General features: G+C 39.5%; 1 protein-coding gene across 1 annotated transcript in view; it reads right to left on the reverse strand.

Moving 5' to 3' along the window:
* Positions 1 to 9,747: 9,747 nt before the first annotated feature.
* Positions 9,748 to 21,398, reverse strand: part of LOC122820522 (mitogen-activated protein kinase kinase kinase 11) — a 52,009-nt gene continuing 40,358 nt past the window's right edge. The window contains exon 10 of the mRNA XM_044098007.1: positions 9,748 to 20,966. Coding sequence (XP_043953942.1) covers positions 20,365 to 20,966 — 602 coding nt within the window. The 3' untranslated portion in view covers positions 9,748 to 20,364. The remainder of the gene's footprint in view (positions 20,967 to 21,398) is intronic.

A 21,398-nucleotide genomic window follows, 5' to 3' on the forward strand; every position in this document is an offset into this window, starting at 1 on the left:
GGTCTTCCTCCCTAAGTTGAACTCTTTGGCTTCAGCTTCAGCTTTTTCTTTGCTACAGGAAAGGGGGGAGGGGGGGGACATCTTTGTTCCGGTGTCTATTTGCCCTCAGCAAGTCTTATCAGACACCCATTTTTTTTTTCTCCCTCTCTGGTTCTTTCTCCTCAAAAGCTCTCAGTGTAATTTGGCTGGTGGAGAGCATATCACACCAAAATTACCTCTTAACAGATATAAAGTCAGACTAGCTGCAATCTTTTACCCTAAGAACTGTAGGCTGAGATTCAGTTAACTTTATCAGATAACAGATGGATGACTTTAAGTATCATAGCATCTCAAAAGTATTCACATTTTTTACTTTTTATTTTATTTTTTTATATTTTGTTACTGAGCTGCGTTTAAAGGTGATGTGAATGGAAATTGTAATTTGATCCCAGTGAAACCACAGTAAAAATCCAGTTGTTCTGTGAACAGACAGTGAAAAAGCTGTTATCATAAAGAACAAGGAACAGGACAGGTCAGTGAGAATGTGTTGAAGAAGTTACAAACACATTTAAAACATTTAAAACCCTTCAGCTTCTCATTCAATCCAAGACAAAGAAGAGCTTCGACAGACACGTGTGGTTGCTGCAGAAAACACAAAATCTTCCTCAGTATTTTTGCTTAGTTTTTGGCATAAATATTTCAGTACACTTGAAATAAAACTAAAGTAACTTTTTAGCAAAATATAGGAGTTTAAGTCAACAATTCCTAAATATTAATGGAAAAACTACACATTACAAATGTGCTCAAAACTTTGTCAATATTCTGATAACGTCGAAAAGCCCAATTTCACGATCATAGTGTCTCCGTTAAATAAGAAACACAATTAAAATCACGTTAATAATACTGTTGACGCAATAGGTCACTTAAGAGACAAGCAGCTGCTTCCAGATGTTTTCTTCTTTCTGGTTTTCACCAGTAGCATCATCCGGTTGTTGGTCATGTGACTTGTGTGATGCAAAAAAAGTGTTTCCGATGCAGTTTTACGGCATAAACTAATTTAAACTAATTTCGATACGGCCAAAAAAATAAAATAAAAGTTTAAAAAAATCACCTCACCCTAGTGCCAAAACCTTTTATAGAAAAACAAGTGTTTTTTTGTTTGTTTGTTTTCGAAATTGGTGTGTTCACATTGAGCAAATTGTCAAATTGCATAATTATGTAATTGTGCGGGCTGCACAGTGGCGCAGTTGGTAGAGCTGTTGCCTTGCAGTAAGAAGGTCCTGGGTTCGATTCCCGGCCTGGGGTCTTTCTGCATGGAGTTTGCATGTTCTCCCTGTACATGGTGGGTTCTCTCCGGGTTCCTCCCACAGTCCAAAAACATGACTGTCAGGTTAATTGGTTTCTCTAAATTCTCCCTAGGTGTGAGTGTGTGTGTGAATGGTTGTTTGTCCTGTATGTCTCTGTGTTGCCCTGCGACAGACTGGCAACCTGTCCAGGGTGAACCCACCTCTTGCCCGGAACGTAGCTGGAGAGGAACCAGCAACCCTCCTGACCCCATTAGGGACAAGGGTGTATAGAAAATGGATGGATGGATGTATTTGTGCAATTTGGCAGATTATTTCAATTATAACATGGGAAAATGTTTTTGTTATAAATCTTCATTCTTTAACTGCATTAGTCAGGAGGCTACACAAAATTATTCCTATGGATTCAAATAGCCCCCAGGCCTCGCTTTGACTTAGGACCACCCCTGACTCAAAGCCAGGACGGCTCACTCCTTCTTTTGCTGCTTTTAATGTGGAACAGAAATAAAACTGACATTGACAGAAAACTTCTTATCAGTGAGAATAATTGAATCAAAAGGCTTCAGTTTCCCGTCAAAATGATACTGAAGTAATGGAAAGAAAGTGACACCCCTGAACACTGAATGACCTGTATTTTTTTTTTGTTGTTGTTGTTTTTGCCCCCCATCAGTGGCTTTTATTCCTTCCCTGATGGTGCATTGCCATGCCTAGATGGCAATGCCAGGATTCATTGGCCTCAAACAGAGGGAGATTGATTCAGAGAGCACGATTCTCATTTTAACACCTGGGTTGGTCTCCGGTACAGACATCACACAGCTGCCTGGCACAAGGACCTGATTTTAGAAGATTATTGTAGGAACTGCAAAAGCCAGTTGTTTATTATTCAAAATGGAGGAAACGTCTGTTCATGAAGGGCTTAATACACAAAGTTGGTGGCCAGAACAAGCTTAGAATCCCTCCAAAAAAATCAGGATGCAAATGCTGCAACCCAAAAAGTTTTCTTCTACACAAAAACTCCCTGAATAACCAAAATAATTTGTCTCTACTTGAGTTGTTTTTTTTTAAACTGACATTTTAATTCTGCTGTCTCTGGCAACACCACTGCAAACGTGACATTAAAGTCAGCAAACTTCCCACAGGAAGCCAACAGAAAGCTGTTTGTTTTTGTTGGTGTTTTTTTAACCTTTTGGTATAGATTTGTTAAACACGAGTTTGTAAAATCTATTCAAAGTTACCTGCAATAACCCCTTCGCTTGAGCTTTGCAGAAATTGCTCAGTATAAATTAATCTGTGGGATGTAAATGAGGTCTCATTGTGGTTCATTTGGCAACAGGTGGGGCTGTGAAATATGAAAGGTTTGTAAATCTGACACATTAGGGGGAAAAAAAATCTAAGAAAATCATTTGGCCCATTGTAGACACAAAATACAATTCCTAGAAATGTAGTGGAGTCTAAAGTGCAATATTTAAATAGTCAAGTAAAGATAACTCAAAAAACTCACTAAAGATTTGACCCAAGTCATACATTTTAAAAGACAGTTATCTCTAATGCTGACCAAGTGTGGGATTTAAGTTTTCAAAAACATTTCTAAAAACATGTTATCGCTACATTTTTGGGCATTTAGCAAATGGAAATAATTTTTTGGGGATTCCAGCTAAGCTAAAACGAGAGACGTTTGATCTGATTGAACTTCAGACAGTTAGAAAAAAATTGTGTTCGCATCAAGAAATGGGAAAATTATTTGTTTTATGAATTACTGAGTGGAAAAGGGGCATGATTATATAAGTTAAACTTCATCATACTTCTTTTTAGAACAAGTGATGTATTTACACTTGTTCGATATTTGTTTGATATTATATTTGTTGGTGAAATGTCTGTCTGAAAAAATTACCATCATCATCATCATCATCATCTGCTTACCTGATGGTGAGAACTGCCATATGAAAGCTTTTCAGGTAGCACACTGAAAACCTTTCACACTCTACAGTTTTAGGTCCTGATCAGAAATAAAAAGAGAAATTTGCAAATTACACCGTATATTGTTGCTTTAAAACATTTCTTTTTCATGAAATGTTTAAAATTGACTCTGCGTTCCTCTGAAACTGGAAGTTGCTTTGGGTAAAACTGGTCTAGTCGATGCATCCAGTGCAGCGGACGGCGTATGAATCTCCACTGATGGCACGCGGCGCTGCAATGATAGCTTTATTGATTTCTACGTCGCTGCAGGCTGTCCACACCCAGAGGCTACAAACGTTCATGCTCTCTCTCTCTCTCTCTCTCTTGTGCTCAGATTATTATACACAAACGCTTTTATTTTTCTTTCAACGTCTTCCTGTTTTATGTTCCTTCTTTCTTTGGCTCCTGATAAAATTTAATCAATTTCGGGGCCCCATTCGGGACACTCTCTGACTCCATGAGGAGCATAAACAACTAAATTACTGGAGGCGTTGATTTTATTTATTTATTTATTTATTTATTTACTCTCAGCTCAAGCTTCAAGTTTCACTTTTGTTTTGCCTTCGGCCTGTAATCAATTTCAAGTAGAAAATTAATAGGGACGGAAACAATTCTCCAGCAGAGATATAATTGCCCAAAACTTTTATCCTCTCAGCAGCTTTGTGAAGTTCTGCCCCATTTCTCCTCCGGTTTAGGAACAGAAATGAAAAAGATTCACATAATTTCCCAGCCCTTAAAGAAATGTATCGAATGTATTTTTTTTTGCATTCTGCTCTATCGTTGAGGGGCGTTAATGTTCCGTCTGATCATCGGCGTCCTCGTTTGGGGAACTCACGCCGATTAGCGGGAGCCCTGTTAGATTGAAAAACAAACCATCTGAGGCTGGGCTGAGTGAAAATGTCTGCAGGGAGTCTTTGATTTTTAACCAAGTGGTGGACTGAAAAGTACAAGATAAAACGCATCTACCCCAACTCAAATCATTTTCTTGTCAGTCATTTTAAATTAAACGACTAAATCTGTCTTTTAGTCGTGTATATAATGGTTACCATGCAGCTATTTTGTTAGTTTTAACCTGATGTATTAAATCTATATCTTCAATACTAAGCACAGAAATCAAGTGATAATAATGAAGCATTTAGTGTCTGTCATAAGTGGCACCTGGGCCGGATTTTAGCAGGGGCTTACCGGGGCTGCAGCCCGGGGCCCCGGCATTTCGGGGGCCCCGAAGGATGTTTTATATTTTTGTGAATGGATAGTGTCAGAATTTAATCAATGACTACCATGATTTTGACAGCACCGATGAAAAATGTTCCAATTTGTTCTGGCAAACGTCCATCTTGAATGCTTGCTTGTTATTGGTCCACTTTTGACGCATCTTACGCATTGGGGAGGAGGAGCGTCAAGGGAATATTATTTTACAATGGCGGATAACAGGAAATATGACAGCGGAGCGCAGAAAAGAAGGAAGAGAAAAGAAAAAGAGCATCGCGCCAAAGAGGCGACAAACAAAATGCCTAAATTGACAGGCTTTTTTAAACCTGTTAGCGGAGATGGAGCAGAAACATCATTATCCCCGCTCCTCAAACCCTTAGCTATGCTAACACCGGCACTAAGATCCCGCCAGAACCTATAACCGTGACTGAGTCGGTGGCTGGACTGGCGTCTGTGGAGTCAGAGTTGGTGGAAGCGGGATCTTCTTCCGCAGATGGAAAGACGACTGTGGATCCGTACAGTACCGATCCGGCGCATTGGGGGGAAATTGACGAGTCCGTGCGAGCTTACTGGGCTGAGCGAGGACGGAGAGCTGTCAAAATATGAATGTTGGCTTTCAAGCATCAGAAGGTGTACAAGCATCAAAAGCGTCACTTCTCCAAATCTCACTTTAAAGCAAGATGTTAAATGGTGAGTACATCGAAGACCGTGGCTGCTCTACTCTCCATCCACGGAGCTGCATTTTGTTTTGCATGCCGCATTTTCAGAAATGCTAATACTCAGTCAAACTTTGAAACTGGTTTCAGTGACTGGAAGCACGCAACTGAACGCAAATGCCTAAACTTTAAAAAATCCTTCAGAGGGCAGTACTTTGGACTTACCTGGGTCAGGATATTTTCTGAAAACTACAGTATGCCTGATCTCTTTTTTCCAGAAGATATTGTTTATATCCATGTTCTGTCTGACTGGCAGAGAAGCACTTTTTTGACATTTATTTCCTCCACTATTTACCAAGAACTTTAAAACCAAAGAAAAAGTTTGAGTTTTGATATATTCCACTTGTACTTATATGGACTTGTAAATGCTGGGGATATTTGTATAAATATTGTTTTACTCGCTTTGCTTTGTAAAAGTAGATTTGAGCATTGCATTTCTTGCACTCAATCTGTTTTATAGTTTGTGTTGAAGTCCAGGCAACAATAACTATTCAGTGATTTTATTTTGTGATGCAAGCATCATATTCTAGTTTCAACCCCAACATGTGGTTTAGTCTTTCTAGAAAAGAGTTCAGAGTTGTTTGTAGTTTGTGACAACTGGCTTATTAAAGTTGTAAGTTGTCAAAACTTACTGTTCGGTCATTTTCTGTTCATCCTAAAACAAAACAAACACATACAAATATATATATATATATATATATATATATATAGATATATATATATCTATATATATGTATATATCTATATATATATCTATATATATAGATATATATATAGATATATATAGATATATATATATTGACTCTAGCCCAGGGGCCCCCATCCTGACTCCAGCCCAGGGGCCCCCATCCTCCTAAATCCGGCCCTGAGTGGCACTGAAGAGTTGTTAGAAAAAGGCTATATATATCAAATATGACTTAAAAGAGGTTCGGCTTTGTACTTTTATGCCTTGAAATTGGGCCTCTGACTCTTTAAAAAGAGACGTGGAGTTTCTCTTTCTGAAACTATTGCGTGTTTCATCACATTAACCTTCAACAACGTTTTTAGCAGCGTTGCACTAAGAAGTAGCTCCTATAATGAGCTCAGCAACAGTAGGTGTCCCACCAGGTATTTGCTAATTGCTGCTGGCTAGTCTGAAGGAGCTGAACATCCATGAAAGAATCAAAGCAACACTCCAGATATGTTTTTGATGAGGGAATGACATGACAAAACATGCCCTCTGTTTAGCTTTTTTTTTTTTTTAGAAAAGCTAAAGAAAAAAATCGATTTTATATAATACTGTGTTAATTTCCAATGTTCTTTCATAATAACAGATATTGCTTACACAATATCTGTGGGTATTAGAACTTCTACTGGAGACTGTTTAAGTTCATTTCATTTGTTGGTTTATTTTTGTTAGAGACACGGCAACATTTACAGCCTGAGCTAATTTGTAATTAGGTAATTGGATCACCTACTTTCTTTTTTCAGTGTGAATTTTCTTATTCTAAAAAAAACCCTGATGCCACACTTAATCACAGTTTCAATTTTCCAGTAAAATCCACCAGATTTTAATATAAATTTCAGTGTGCTAGGAGAGAAACTGGTATCATGCTAAACAGTGGATATGAGGTGATTTGCCACATTATTTACACTAAAACACCTTTTCATTTAATATGTTAAACTCTAGACTTTCTCCAGTCAAGAGAAAAGATCTCCAGGTGATCATATATGGTTCTCTGAGGTGTCAAGATGTCACATTTTCCCACAATTCTTCAGCGTTGAGCACGCCGAACTTTCATTATTATTATTTCTTACCATCCTGCTAACTGTGTGTTTTCTGACAAGTTTTGGTTTGTTTACTTGGCAATTTCCTGACATGGCAAAATTTACACAAATTGCATGTTCCCTCGACTTTCCCATTTTGAAATGTGACAAAGATTATGATTAAAGTGACTGATCACCTTGGAAAAGTAAAATTCAGAGTACAGAAATGCTGCGGGTACATTCATTTCATAGGAAATGTTAAAGGAAGCCTAAAAAAAAATAGTGTGGCACGTGAGATTTTGGAGCTATAAATAACATTTGGGAACATTTATAGAAAGGCTGAGCTCCTCTGATCCTCACGCTGCACGTGTGAAACCCAACAGATCGCTACAGTTTGGGCTTATCGTTTTAGATGCATGCCTTCCTGCTTCACTCTGCATATCTCTGCCACCTGTCCACATGCTGCCTGCTTCTCCAGCCTCTCCAGCAGGCTTCAGCGATGGGAACGCTTTCATTGCACCATCTAAACACACAATGGTGTAGAAACACAACAAACATGACTCTTCTGCAAACTCAAAGTGTTTACATGTGTATCTTCAGCCCGAATGATAATCAGTTTCTTGTGTGGATGTTTTCGTGTGCTTAATCTGTGGTGTTATATCATTTTGGTGTCCCAGTTCGTGTTTGTTTCATGCGCCAACCTTCAAGTTTGAGTGCGACTATTTCGAACCGATTTCTAATATGTTATTTTAACATTTACATGAAATAATGTGGTAAACTTGGGAGATATCTTTAAATATTTTCTACATTCTACTAGACAGATTTACATCATTAACTGGATTTGCCCTAAATAGAAAATAGCATTTGTATTATCTTTTCTTTGATAGTAGGTGCTATGAGTTTTTACTGTACTGGACTTGAGGTTTGTTTGTATTTTTTGTCCTACGTATTGTGAGACTATTTTGTTACAGAATTGAGGGGAGGGAAAAAGAGTAAAAATTCAAATCATAAATGAAATGACTCAAAAAGAAATTTTCAAGTGTTCACCGCTGTGCTCCTCATCCTCGGTGTCCATGGAAACAGAAACCTCTGAGACGTGCTGCAGGGTCAGGCGCTGGCGAGAGTTCCTGCTTCACGTCTTCTTCAATGCCTGTTATCCAGCTGGGAGACGGTGCTGATGAAGGAGGGACCGGGCCGGAGTGAAGTGCAGCCGCCATGTCTGAGTGAAGCCCACCAAGGAGGGTCCCGCGGCGCGTGCTAAGCTAATCAAACAGGTTAGCTTAGGAGATGTTGACCTGTCCACGAGGAGAGTTAACTGCTTCGTTTGGACCGAACGGTTCTCTGTTTGCCAGAGACGACCTGGACCGCATTCATACACAACACTTCATTTGTATTGATAACAAAATAAAACTAAGTTGTTTTATATTTAAAACATATATCACCTCAAATCCTCCCAGCTTGAAAAGTAGGTAATATTAACGTAAAAAAAGTCTATATTGACAGTCCCCTTGTTATCGTTTTAAATGCAGTAGTTTTATTCATAAACGGTCATCTGCTCTGACAAGGTAACAACACAGTGAGAATTAAAAAATAAACAGTAAGGTGGTCCAAAATGTCATGTTTTGGAGGACACACACTTGTTAAAATCTGTCATCACCTAAAGTTGCGAGTCTCACCACTGACACTGACTCACACTGATAATACGTGCTAAAGCACATGCTGACTCTCAATTCAATGGGTCTCAATTCATAATGTTGCAGCTGAAAGGCTAAGCTTACCTAAATATTTAGCTTTAAACTAAATACTCAAGATACTCAGTTTTAAGCTAACTCTTTAGCTTATTTAGTTGATTATAACTTCAAACTAAATACTTTATTTTGAGTAATTAGTTTGTAAAGTAAATACTTCTCCACAAGCTATCTTGCTAAATATTCACTTTAGACCCTAAACTGAAGGCAAAAATATTTAGCTTCAAACTGAATATTTAGCTTCAGTTTGAAGATATTTAGCTCGCTAACACAGAGCAGTCAGTTTGAGACTGACATTTATAAATCAATAACATGGTAAAAAAAGAAAAGTGAATTATGTTTTTTTCCCTCATATAACAAACCTAAATTATTAATGTTAAATATTGACCGTTTCTTTACAAATGGCAGGGAAGTTTCAAATCCAGAGACAAGGTGCTTCTAAATATAAAATGTTACTGTTTGTGTAAATTGGGATGCGTCTTCTACAAAAAGAACTGGTTCTTTAATCTACAACAGAAGCAACAAAAATAACAAAGAAAATATTTCAACCTGAAATCACATTTGTGTTTCTGGCAAAAACCTTTGCAAGAGATTGATTTTGCAGTCCCTTGACATGGAGCGAAAAGCCTCTTTTACTGGGTGAATTATGATTTTACAATTTCAGGTGTCCGTCAGGATCAGACTTCTTCACCTTTTTTCAACAACACATCAAACACAGACACAAACCTCATGCATTCATATTTAATTAAAAAAGAAAAAAGAAAACCCACTTTCTTGGCATGATGTGAAAAGTGCTATTTCCAAACAAAATAATTGCTGCGACAGATAATTCTTATGAGGATGTCATCAAACAAACAACACATTCGTTCCAGCCTGCGATTGTCAGTGCGAAGGGGGACAGCGGGAGGCGTCCCACTCTGTAATTGATGTCTAACATGGCAGTGGAGTGCTGAAAAATTGTCGCGGACCACACTGACAATAGTTCAAATCAAACGGCAGCAATTTCACACTGTTTTTATGTTCGAAGAACGGACGAATCATAAAAGCCTCCCGGCCGTATTCGCAACAATAAAAGTCGCAGGCGAGTCAGGAGTGTTACGTTTTATTTGGTCGTTTCTTCTTTTTTTTTTTTTTTTCAGCTTTTTGTTCCTCTCCACAGGTTAAAACCCATTATAATAGTCATAAGAAATAAAAACACTTTCACATACTGCATACAGAAATAATACTCTTGACGCACAGTAAAAACAGATGATTCAGGCCCAGCCCAGTGCGAGATTTCACAAAAAAAAATAATAATAATTGAGAATTTTTGAAAAAGCACGAAGGCCTGCGAAGTCTTTAAAGATGGTCAACAGTAGGCAGAAGGAGAGCTGACGCATGTTTGTGATCCAAAAAAAAAGGAAAAAGAAAAGAGGAGTGAAAAAAAAAGCAGTTCAACATAAAATTGGAAGTTTGGGTGCCCCAAAGAAACATTAGGCTGAAGTTTCTGCGTATTTTTACCTAAACAGCTCAACTTTTAATCCTCAAAAGGCAAAGAAACTCTTTGACTGCACCCTGCAGTGAAAACATTTTACATTAAAAATGAAGGAATAGAAGCACCCAAAAGCATGCCTCGTCAAGAGTCCAGTGAAAACCTAAAACAAGCATCTATCATCTTAAAGTAGACTGCGTCAACGGTCACCTCGAAAGAGTCTCTATCCAGTGTTTAAGAAGGTGGCCAGTCATAAATATCCTTTTTGACCGCTGTATGGAAAAACCGTGAGCAGGAAAGTAAAAAAAAATAAAAAATTTTTTAAAAACCCATTAGAGGTCGAGTGTGAAACATCTGAGTCACGGGGATTTGTTCCAACCAAAACCTTGCAAATTGCATCTGTGGATCATTGGGAGTTCAGCTCTAATGAACACCTGAAAGAGACCACCCACTGCTAAATACTCTCAGGCTTCTGTTAATTACTTTTAAATGCCTTACATGATAATAATTGGGATAATTTGCCAGTAGTTAAAACAAGTTAGCGCTCAGAGGAAAAGCGGTTACAAACTTCCTGGCTTCCTCTCGCAGTGTTGTGATGGAGCACTCGTCCGATTAGAGATTTACACTGTTTGCTGGTCACACTCGAAATGTAATTATTGAAAGCGTCAAGGTGATTTGAACACCGAAGAACACCTGAGTGCAAGAAAAAAATAATTTGTGAAGGGAGGATAAGGAGAAAAAAAAGAAGTCAAGTCCAAAATTTGGGAAAAATCTAATATTTCTTAAATCGGGAAAGTAGTTGTTTCGTCTTTGGCAGCGACAACCATTAACCATGTCGGCACACCATTAAGAAGTCCTAAATATACTTTTTTTTAAAGGTCTTAAATTTTGTTGTGGTAAATATATTTCAACTAATTGAGTTCAATTAGAGTTCAATAATTGAACTCTAATTGAGTTCAATTAGAAAGTGTGTCCAAACCTTTGGTCTGTACTGCATATATATTTTGTTTTACTTGTGGGACTTTACTGTCAGGCTAAAGATTAGACATCTTCATTGAGGCAGTTGAGGCTACCGCTAACTAGCTGATAGTTTGATAGCCAGCTAGCCAGCCATTAGTGCAAGTTTACTTATCATCATTTGTACAGTTCTAGAGAGCCACAGGTCTTAAATTTCATTCTTAAACGTAAGACTTAAAAAAGTCTTACGTTTGCATTGGTGACACGCTGATCAAGCTTTTTGGAATAACTGTCAGTTTTTTTGTAGATAAATTGTCTTTGCTAAAAGCTTGCAATCAGCCACACTGGCAGGATTTACAGGAGACGATGATTATTTCATACAGTCTTTGCAGCTGAATGAGCAGAGGTTTTGAATTACACATTACGATTAGCATTTCAAACCAAACCAAGCGAAAAGGGGGGGAAATGCTTTTTTACAGTCCTCTTAATGATCGAAAGAGATTGCCTATGAACTGTGATCTGTATTGGTTTATCAAATGAACAAGAGAAAGGCTGAAAAGATCATCTATCTGTAGAAGCAAACGGTAATAAATCATTTAGCACCTCCATATCTAAGGGCCGATCAGAGTTCATTCAGCCAAATTGATTTGCAGCAGCGCTGTAAAAACCCCCAGAAATGTACAAACTGAATAGCTTCTGCAAGAGAGGAAGATGACAAAGGTAATTGAGTGTCAGTAACTAGACGGAGCAATAATCACGAGCAAGCGGCCGCATGCTGTTGAGCTCAATGAGGGAAGCGTGTTTGAGCCTCGGACTTGATAACCTCGCTGAAATCTGTGTTTATTTTCCAGACACGCTGCCAGTTGTCCGCAGGAGCCGGCGCCCTGCTCCTGGAAACCAATCGGCCTTTCTTTCGCGGCTCCTATTCATTTTGTTTTCATTGTTATTGGAAGAGAAGGGGACAGCAGATTGTGACCTTGGGTGCCCGCGCCAAAAGAATTTGAAATAATATTCACAGTTTTTTTTCAGAGGGCGAGCATTAAGCTTCTCCACCTGCTGGCGATCTCTCGCCGACCTGGGCTTTTGTCCGCATCCCCCGCCGGGGTTCTGCCGTCGCTGAACGGTCAGCGAAAGGTCAGATTTAATCATTTGGTGCCGGTCTAATGGGGCCAAACAACGGTCTGGCCAGGTGTTTCACTTTCGTAAACGCTAAATAATGTTTCTGGTGTAGACAGGAAGCTGAGAAGCAATTATAGCAAGCCAGAAAACCACGCATTTGGAACATCCACCTAATTGACCGCAAGCAAACAAAAGAAAACTGCCAGTGATAAATGGAGAGCCACTGTAGGAGTTAAACAATAACTAGCTTGCCAAAGTAAAAACTGAATTGGAGCGGTTTGAATCCAGTCTTACTGAACTGCTTCTAATTTTCCCTGGAGAAATGCAACTGTTGGGTAAAAAAATAAGAACATTTTAAGCCACGCTGCAGAAACCTGCCATGTTTAAGGGCACAATGTTCTTCCTCACCTCTTTAGAAATTCAAATGATCTATTTTATTTTCCCTACCTCACTGACAAAAGTTCACGTGTTTTTTTTTTAGTTGTTGTTGTTCCACAGCTTGGTTAGTTTACCTCGAAGGCTTTAAATTAATATATTTCCTACCTCCATCACCATCCCACCATGCTGTTGCAGTTCCGTACAGAACATTGATTTATGTTATTTACCCTGTCTATTTTCTGTTTTGACAAAGAAGTGAATTGGATTGTGTCTGCATGGTGTTCAGAAACTAGAAGATGGGAAAACACAAACCAGCTACCGACACAGACAGATTTATAATTCAGGAAAAACAAAAACAAGAAAAAGAAGAATTACACAGTGGGAACATATAAATAAATCCTGCTTCTTTTTTTTTTAAAACCAAAAAAACATTTTAAATTATTTTAATCCTAGCCCTGGCAGCTAGCTGAAATTGATAAGTTAATCAAGCTAAGCCAGCATAAAAATTGTTTAGTTACCTTTTTCCATTTCTTATGTTGACTTCATGGCTTTATCAAAAATAATTAAGCCTAGTTTATTATTTTTAGTTTTTCTTATGTATGCAAATCTAGAAATTAGCACAAACCTCAGTTTAAATTGTGACGTATAGCGCCCATCAAAAAATATCACTAGAATTGGATACACAGTGGGAAGTTATGCATAAATCAAACTAAATTTGATAATATTATATTACACAGTATTATTGAACCAAAAAACTAAATATAAGACTTGTTATTTTATTATTAAGGAAAATACTTCAACAGCATGAATAAGGGAAAAATAAGCATGAATGTAAACATGACTTTTAGCAGATCCAATAAACAAACTTCGGATAAAGTTAACCAAGATTTCATTTTGTAACAGTCAATTGTAACAAGTAGTCTCAAAGGGTTTCTCTACTGATTTTCTTCACGTGACTCACTGGCCATCTTTGCATTTAGTTATTACTGTAAATGGTCCGGGCAAGTCTTTAAATGAAGTTTGTCAAATGGGGCCGGAGGGACTTGGCTACCTGTCAGCTGCACTCAGGACAGTGACTTGTGGTGACGGACTGCCTGCTGCCTATACGCGCAGAGACTCGTCAGGACTTTCTTGTCGAAGCGTAGGTTGTCAGCTCAGGGGCGACGAATGGCAGCTACGCTTCTTAAATCTGACAGCCAAAACCAAGAATCAGACATTCCTGTCAAAGACATCCTGAATAAAATGTGTCAAGCCTTTTGCTCACAGCTAGCAAATTAGAAAACCAAGTTCAGGGAAAGCGAGTGTGGGGAGTATTTCTTTTTTTTTTTTTTTTTTTTATGTGTGTGTGTGCAAAAATAAGTGCTTATTCATTCTGGGTCAATCCGCAACAGAAGTGATTACCAGAAGGAAAAACATTCCCCCCTCTGACTGCAGGTAGGAAAGTAATCATCTGTGAGAAGCACAAGAGACTCCTTTTATTTCGAGTCATATTTTAGGGTCCTCAATTATTAAATAGAAAACGACGAGAAATGTTTTCCAAAACCAAATCTCTGAAGGAAAATTCAAATCTAGCCAAGGCAGGTTGCTGAATGACAGCTGGAAGAGGATACATCACACAGGAAAACTTGTGACTGAAGCAATTTCCCCAAACATTTCAATCATCTCAGATTCCTCGATGCACTTTTTTGATCAATGAAAACAGCAGCCGCCCAAAGGTAACGACTATCATAAGATGGCACCTGCTTTTAGCGTGTTGACATGCTGAGGCGAGGCATTAAGTATTCACTTGCAATCAAAGTTCTACGTCTTTCTATTTTGTTTGCTTGGTTCATTTTAGCTATTCACTTTTAACTAGTTAGTAAAACAAAACATGTCTGTTTTGGGAGTTGGTTGGTTCCTTCTGTTGCTGTTTTAGATCTTTGTTTTGGTCAATTCATGACTGACTTTTCTGGGATTTCAATTCATACCCTATTTAACTTAAATCTGAAACTGCTGCTGCGTAACTTACGGGTTGTATAACCAGTTGAATAACTCACTCACTATCTGGTTAAAGAGTGAGTGAATCGATGGCGCCCAACTGTCTTAGCTGACCGTGAGAGGTGGCCTACATCCCCCTGAATGCTGTTTGGTTCTGGATGGGAGTTCAGTGAAATTATTAAAATGCTATTAGACGTTTTTTTTTTTTATTGCTATTGAACACGTGTCTACTTTGATATCATTATTGATTTATTGTCCAACCGCAAGGAAATTCTGAGACTCGTCTACCAACTTCCTTTAGAAACTTGTTCATTATTGGCCCTCTTCCACTAGAAAGTCGTTATGGCTCGACTTGGCTCCACTCAGTTTGAGTCATTCTCCACTAGAATTGGGGACCAGCTTTGTGTGGGTGGAGTAACAGGCTATCAAAGAGTCCGAAAAGTACCCCAACCTGATCTGTATATGACGCAAGCGCAAAATGTCTGCACCTCGTCAGTACACCACATTGATGATTTCAGAGTTGCCATTGTCCTTAACGCTCCAAATACGTTCACTAGGTGTAATTCTCCTAAGGGCGTTGCTCTCATGACGCAACTAGTGACCAACACGGGTTTGACATTGTGTTTTCAGCCTACTTTGCTTAGTAGCAAAGTACTTTGCTTAGTAGCAAAGTAGGCCAGTGGAAAACACTTGGAACTGAGTCGAGTCTTGCCAAGTTGGTCCTAATGGAAAAGGGTCAGTGGATATAGATCGGGTGTGGCTAGTGAAGGACAACGAAAAAAACATCCAAAAGGAACACTTTATTGGCAAGTGGAGTGTTAATGCATGGCACTGAAAATGTTCTAACCTCCAAAATATTGGGACTGAGATATTGCACATATTGATGCAATATGATGGTGACTAAATTTATGATCTGTTAAATTCATGGACAGGTTGATGTAATCAGCCAGTTGCTACAACCTGGTACCATGCATCTCTCTGTTTAAAATGTTAATAAAATGTTGCACATCGTCCATGTGAAATAAAATAAATAAGTTTAAAAAATGCTATGTTTTGCAGCTTTAGATGAAATAGGAAATCCAGGGTACAAAATAACTAGGAACCATTTGTCATGATGATCGTTTCTTTCAGCAGCCGTTACGGCATACCGTTAGGGATAATTGTCTTTTCCTAACTGGCAGCCATTTAGCAAATCTTGTGGCCATTTAAGACAGCTTTAAAACTTTTAGAGTTAGGAAGCAGTGGGATGGCACATAACTCGAAATCCCAGTAAATGATTTGGACCAGAACAGAATGTGTCAAAAAGAAAACAATTGCTCCACAGTTAATAGACTCTGCCCTAGAACAAATGCCACTTTATTTTTTCCCTCTCCCACCCTCTGGCACTTCATGGGTGTTACAGAACTGAATGCTCCCCCGATACCAGGACTATTCATGAGAAAATGCCCCAAAAACTAAGACGGTAAGGAGAAGTCAAGGCAGAAGTGAAGAACGGCCAGGTAAATAAGATGTGAGGAGGGAAAGCTGCAGAAGCAGAAACGAAGGCGATAAAGAAACGGTGCAGTCAGCAGCTGCAGCCGCTGGCACAGAACAACAAAAAGGAACGGAAAGGGAGGAGACCCCAGCTCACACGGGCTCTGAAACTTCACACGTTCATAAAAAGAAAACAGGACACAACACGCATCTGGATGGGAGCCGACGCAGGAAGCAGACCCACTTCTGGCCCAAAGCGCGGCATCGCCAGGGCTAATTAATTACCCAAATATCTGATCACTTTGTTAGCGCTATGCTGCCCCCGCCCTTCTCAGGAGGCTCATAAGTATCTCAGGGGCACACAGGAGAAAGTTATGCATAAATCTAACTCAGTTTGGTAATGACTTTACATTATTTAAACAAAATAAACAGTTTTAAAGCAAGAATTAGCTCTGGCAGTTAGCTGAAATCGCTATTACTCAGTCTCTCATGGCAGCTAACAAAATCATTCTTTAGTTAGGTATTTAAGTCCAGTTAAGCTACTTATTTGTCTTAAATAAAGCTTTAATTTAGAACTTACTTTTACCATTTCAGCCTGGTTCTTTTCCCCCCTCATTTTTCTTATTTGTGTCCAAATCTCATCTAAATGAGCTACTACAGCAACCAGCGAAAAAAATGTGACTAGTACTGGATATTAAGGGCAACCAACATCAGTTGTGCATTATGAATTTAAAAAGTAAATACATTATTATTATTTATATCATTTTATATAAAGGAAAATACTTCCAATAAAACCGGTGATTTCATTTGAGCTTTTCCATAAATGCATTCCGGTGACACAGCCGGTCAAAAATCTTTCTCATATTTCAAATTACGTTAAGCTAACAGGAAGACTGTCGGCTATAAATCAGTGGGTCTCTTTCAGGTGCTCACTCGCAAAACAATCATGTAATAAAGAGGCCATTTTGAAATAAGTAAATCATAGAGGCTGGTATGAATCGTAACTCTGATATTCAACACACTGCTGAGGATAAGACGTCTTCGCTGCAGCGGGGTATTCAGCTCCAGGTGCAAATTAACATTTCCCACAGCGGTTTCACAGAAATCCTATGAAAAGTGTCTTGAGCATGTGAGATGTGCAATAAGTTGATCCAAGTGTCAACAGGAAGCTACGTTGGTGGGAATGATTTGGAATGCCTACAAAACATTAACATGGAATGCAAATGGGATGTAAGACTTCGATGAGAACGATTGGAAACAACAAAAAATAGACCTAAAGCATGAAGCCAACCAAAGACAGGCTCGGATCAAAAGTAGCAAAAATCAAGCAATTTGACTGTGTAACTTGGCCTAAACGTCTCAGCTAGTTGCTTGGCAACTCCATGGTGGCACAAGTAGAGGAGCGAGCTGCAGACAGCAGGATGTTGAAATGTCTGAGAAGGCCAAGCTAGGAAACACATTAGAGTGATTTACATTTAGGACTGTATGAAAAAATTTTAATGAATCTGAAATGTTTGTGTGGTAATTATCAGTTCAGTATAGGTGACAATCTTCCTAAAGCTTACATTTCTTGAACTGAGGTTCTATGAAGTTGTTATTTGAAGTTTAAAGATGTCATTTTGCAACTTTGTAGGGAAGTTACAAAAAAATTACCAAGTTTTGTTAGCTTATGGAGAGATGCCTTCGGTATGCAGCAACAGGATAAAGCCACAAAAAAAAAATAAAAAATCAGACTGAAAAATCAGAATACTGAAAAAAGTAATTTCAGAATTTCAGAGAATTCTAACTAATATCAGAATTGAGGGGGTTTCTTGAAAATCTGAATTTAAAAAAAAGGTCTGAAATCAGATTAATCGCACAACTCTGACTTTTGCAGAATTGACTCAAATCTAAACTTTGATTTTTTTTTTTTTTTCTTAAAACAAGAAATTTTTTCAAATCAAAAATTGGAAAAAGTCAGAATTCAGACATTAATCTCAAAATTCTGGCATTGAACTCAAAATGTCCACTTTAAAATCACAATTTTCACTCAAATCTCAGAATTGTGACTTTTTTCTTAGAATTCAGAATTTTGACTCTAATCTCAAAACCTTCACTCAAAGATCTGTGCTTTTCCCTTAAAGAAGCAGCATCAGAGAGAATTTTGCAATGTGTCAAAATTAAATACGTTTTTATTCCTCTACAAAATGCCAGAATAAGTCATGTAGCTGCTTCACAGTGACGAAAAAAAAAATATAAAAAGTGAATTAAAATCTAAAACCCTGACTGAGCTGTCTTAATTGGAAAATTTTCCTTAGAGCTGCATCCAGAACGTCTTTAAACTGAGAACTCCACCAGCATGAAGTTCTCAAAAACCAGATTCAGATTCTATGAAAGCTGCACACGTTCTTTAAATAAAGCCCTCAAGCATTTAGCAAGTTCTATTTAACTCCCATAATAATAAAATGTATTTGTGTTCCCACCAAGGCTCTGTGCGCTGCTCTGCATGTGAATCCCTGCTGCCTCCGCCCGCCGCAGCGCGGAGCCCAAAACCGCTTATTTGTAAGCACCTTTTGTCCGAGCGCTGGGCGGCATTCTTTGGCAGGGGAAAGGAGGGGTGGAGGAGGCTGGGGGGGCGACGGAGGGCTCCCCGTCCCGCTTCCTGTGCCGCCGTGTCGCCTGCCAGCCCAGTGGATCCGTCCAATCCCTGGCATTTCCCGAGGAATGTGACTGGAATGCTTTCTACTGCTGCAGGAGGAGGGGGGGATGGGGGGGTGAGGGGGTACGCCTAGGTCGCGGTTTTCGTTTTGGATTTCACGAGCGGACTGGAATATCTACCGAGTGGATTCTCCCATAAAGCAACAAAACTATAAAAAAAAAAAAAGAAAAGAAGTTTTCTTCCAACAACGAGACACAGATGCACACTCACAAGCATTTGATTTTCTTCTTTTTTTTTTTTTCCTTTTCTTACACGATCTGGAAATTTAGGTCAAATCTTGTCTAACGCACCGGCTAAACGGTTCAGGGGAACCTTTAAGAGATATAGATATATATATATTAAAAACACTTCACAAAATAAGGCACTCCAATTTTCTTTCATTGTCCTGACTGCTTTCAGTCTGTAGGATGAAGCTGTGTAAAAAAAAAAAAAAAAAAAAGGCCTGATCCACCTCTGCATTGTCACAATGCTTCAAAGAAGCGGGGGGAGATGAAAGCAGCTGATAGGAGCAGGATGACAGAAGATCAAGATGCGGCTGCAGATCTGGATTCTGCTCCTTCAAAGGGACAGCAGTAACACAGACGAGACACAGGCAAAAAAATAAAAAAGGAAAATGAAATTGGCACCAGCCGTTGGTTCACAGGCAGATTTTCCCACAATCCATTGTATCACCTTTTCCCCTGGCTTTCAGCTCTCCAAAGCACCAGGCTGGGGTAGAAAGAACTACAATGCCTGCAGCTCCCTACCCTCAGTGGGGTTTTAATTTGAAAGGTTCCAAGTTTTCGTCCCAACAAAAAAAAAAAAAGAAAAAAAACAGTAGTGAAAATGGTCCTGGACTGAATTGCATTGGCACCTGATTGAAGTTGCCCCACAACCGTCACCTTCTTTAAATTAAACAGAATTGGTGTCAAACATTTGTGCAGCAAAAATCTTCATTTGTGCCGCCATCATTTTAAAGATATAACTGTTTCCAGAAGCCAACAAAGTCGACCAGCTATTCCACACTTACAAAATCAAACAACATAATGGTTTCAATCAGCTGGGCTCCATTTGTGCGGCGTTAATTTTTGTTTGTGCCGCTATGATTTTTAAGATTTCTAGGTCACCAACAAACTAAAGGCAAATGATTCCAGATGCTTTTTGAGGTCATCAAAAGGTTCCCCCAGCTCCTGCCCTCACACTTAGAATTTCAAAAAAATTCTCACAAATTTGGTGCTACTAAAATTTTAGCTGCACAAACACATAGCACAATTCATTCATGTCAGTACAGTTAGATTTTGTTAGTGCGGAGGTGGTAGGAGCAGGTTGATCTTCGGAAACTCAAAAAAAAGAAAATCTTAAAAATTATAGCGGCACTAACAAAAATTTGTGCTGCACAAACGAGCACAAATGGTTTGAGACGCCGTATTTTGCTTGATTTTGTCGCTGAGGCATGGCTGGTTGACCTTTGATGATCTCCAGAAACATTTATTGACATCAATTAAAATTTGAGCAGCACAAACGTAGCACAAATGTTTGACACCAATTACAGTCAATTTGAAAAAGTTGGGGGCGGGGCCATCCTCGCTCAGGTATTGCTGGGATGAAGTCTGCATTCCATATAATCCACGACTGGGAATGAGATTTGGATTCAGAAGCGATCGTCTCTGAGTTGCGTTGGCGACTTGAAGGGCTTGAGCCCCAGCGTCCTGCGGGGGTGGGCTCTCTCTTTGGTCACGTCCAGAGGCTTGCCGCAGGCCGCCCAGCCCAGGTCCATGAAGGCCGGGTCCGCTGGGTTGATGGGTGCGATGCGGAACGAGGGCAGAGTGGGCGAGCCGTTGGTGGAGCACGGGGCGGATCGGGAGGTCGGGAACGGAGTGGAGAACGGGTCGAAGGGTGGCGCACCGTCGGAGCTGCTGGAAGGGTCCGCCTTGAGGGCGAAGGGGTCGCAGTCTGGAGAGGGGAAAGGGTCGCAGCTGGTGAAGGGGTTGGTGGGCGAGGGCTGGTAGCCCAGGGCGTGGCTGTCTGAGCGGATGGGGCTGCGGCCCCCTGCTGAGATGGCGCCTCCCGCCGAGATGAAGCTCCAAGGGTCGATGCGGGGCCGGATGGGAGACGGGCGTGGCCGGGGGATGACGCTGACCTCGAGACGGCGGGTTTTGGGGCTCCAAAGCGCTGGGTTGGGGTGGAGGGCGTAGGGTACGGAGGTCTTGTCCTCAAAGTCCAGTGTGTCTTGGCATAGGGGGAGATCTAAAACTGGAACAAAACAACAAACCAGAGTTACGCTTCAATAGATTCCCAAATAAAAAGAAACTTTCCACTCTCGTTAAGTGTGGAACATCAACATGAAAATTAGACGTGACATCAAAAATGATTTGCTAGCAAAGTCACAAAAATATTATTAGCATTTGTATTCAGCACTGGTGGGCAATACTAGCTAAAAAGTTAGTTGTACTAACCCTAAAGCATTAATCATAAACATAAGCTCTGCTAGCATGAAAGAATTATGCAAACATGGCATTTATCTGAAGCTAATGCTAAAGTGTTAACTTCAGTACAAATTAATGATACAACCTTCAACAACAATCTAATGTTGACATAATTTATATGTTCTATAATGGTCTGAAAGGTTGTATTTATGTTTAGGTCTTGTTCTTTATTGTCTGTGTATTATTTTGGTCCCGGATT

The sequence above is a fragment of the Gambusia affinis genome, linkage group LG18 (assembly GCF_019740435.1).
Source record: "Gambusia affinis linkage group LG18, SWU_Gaff_1.0, whole genome shotgun sequence".
Lineage (NCBI taxonomy): Eukaryota > Metazoa > Chordata > Actinopteri > Cyprinodontiformes > Poeciliidae > Gambusia > Gambusia affinis.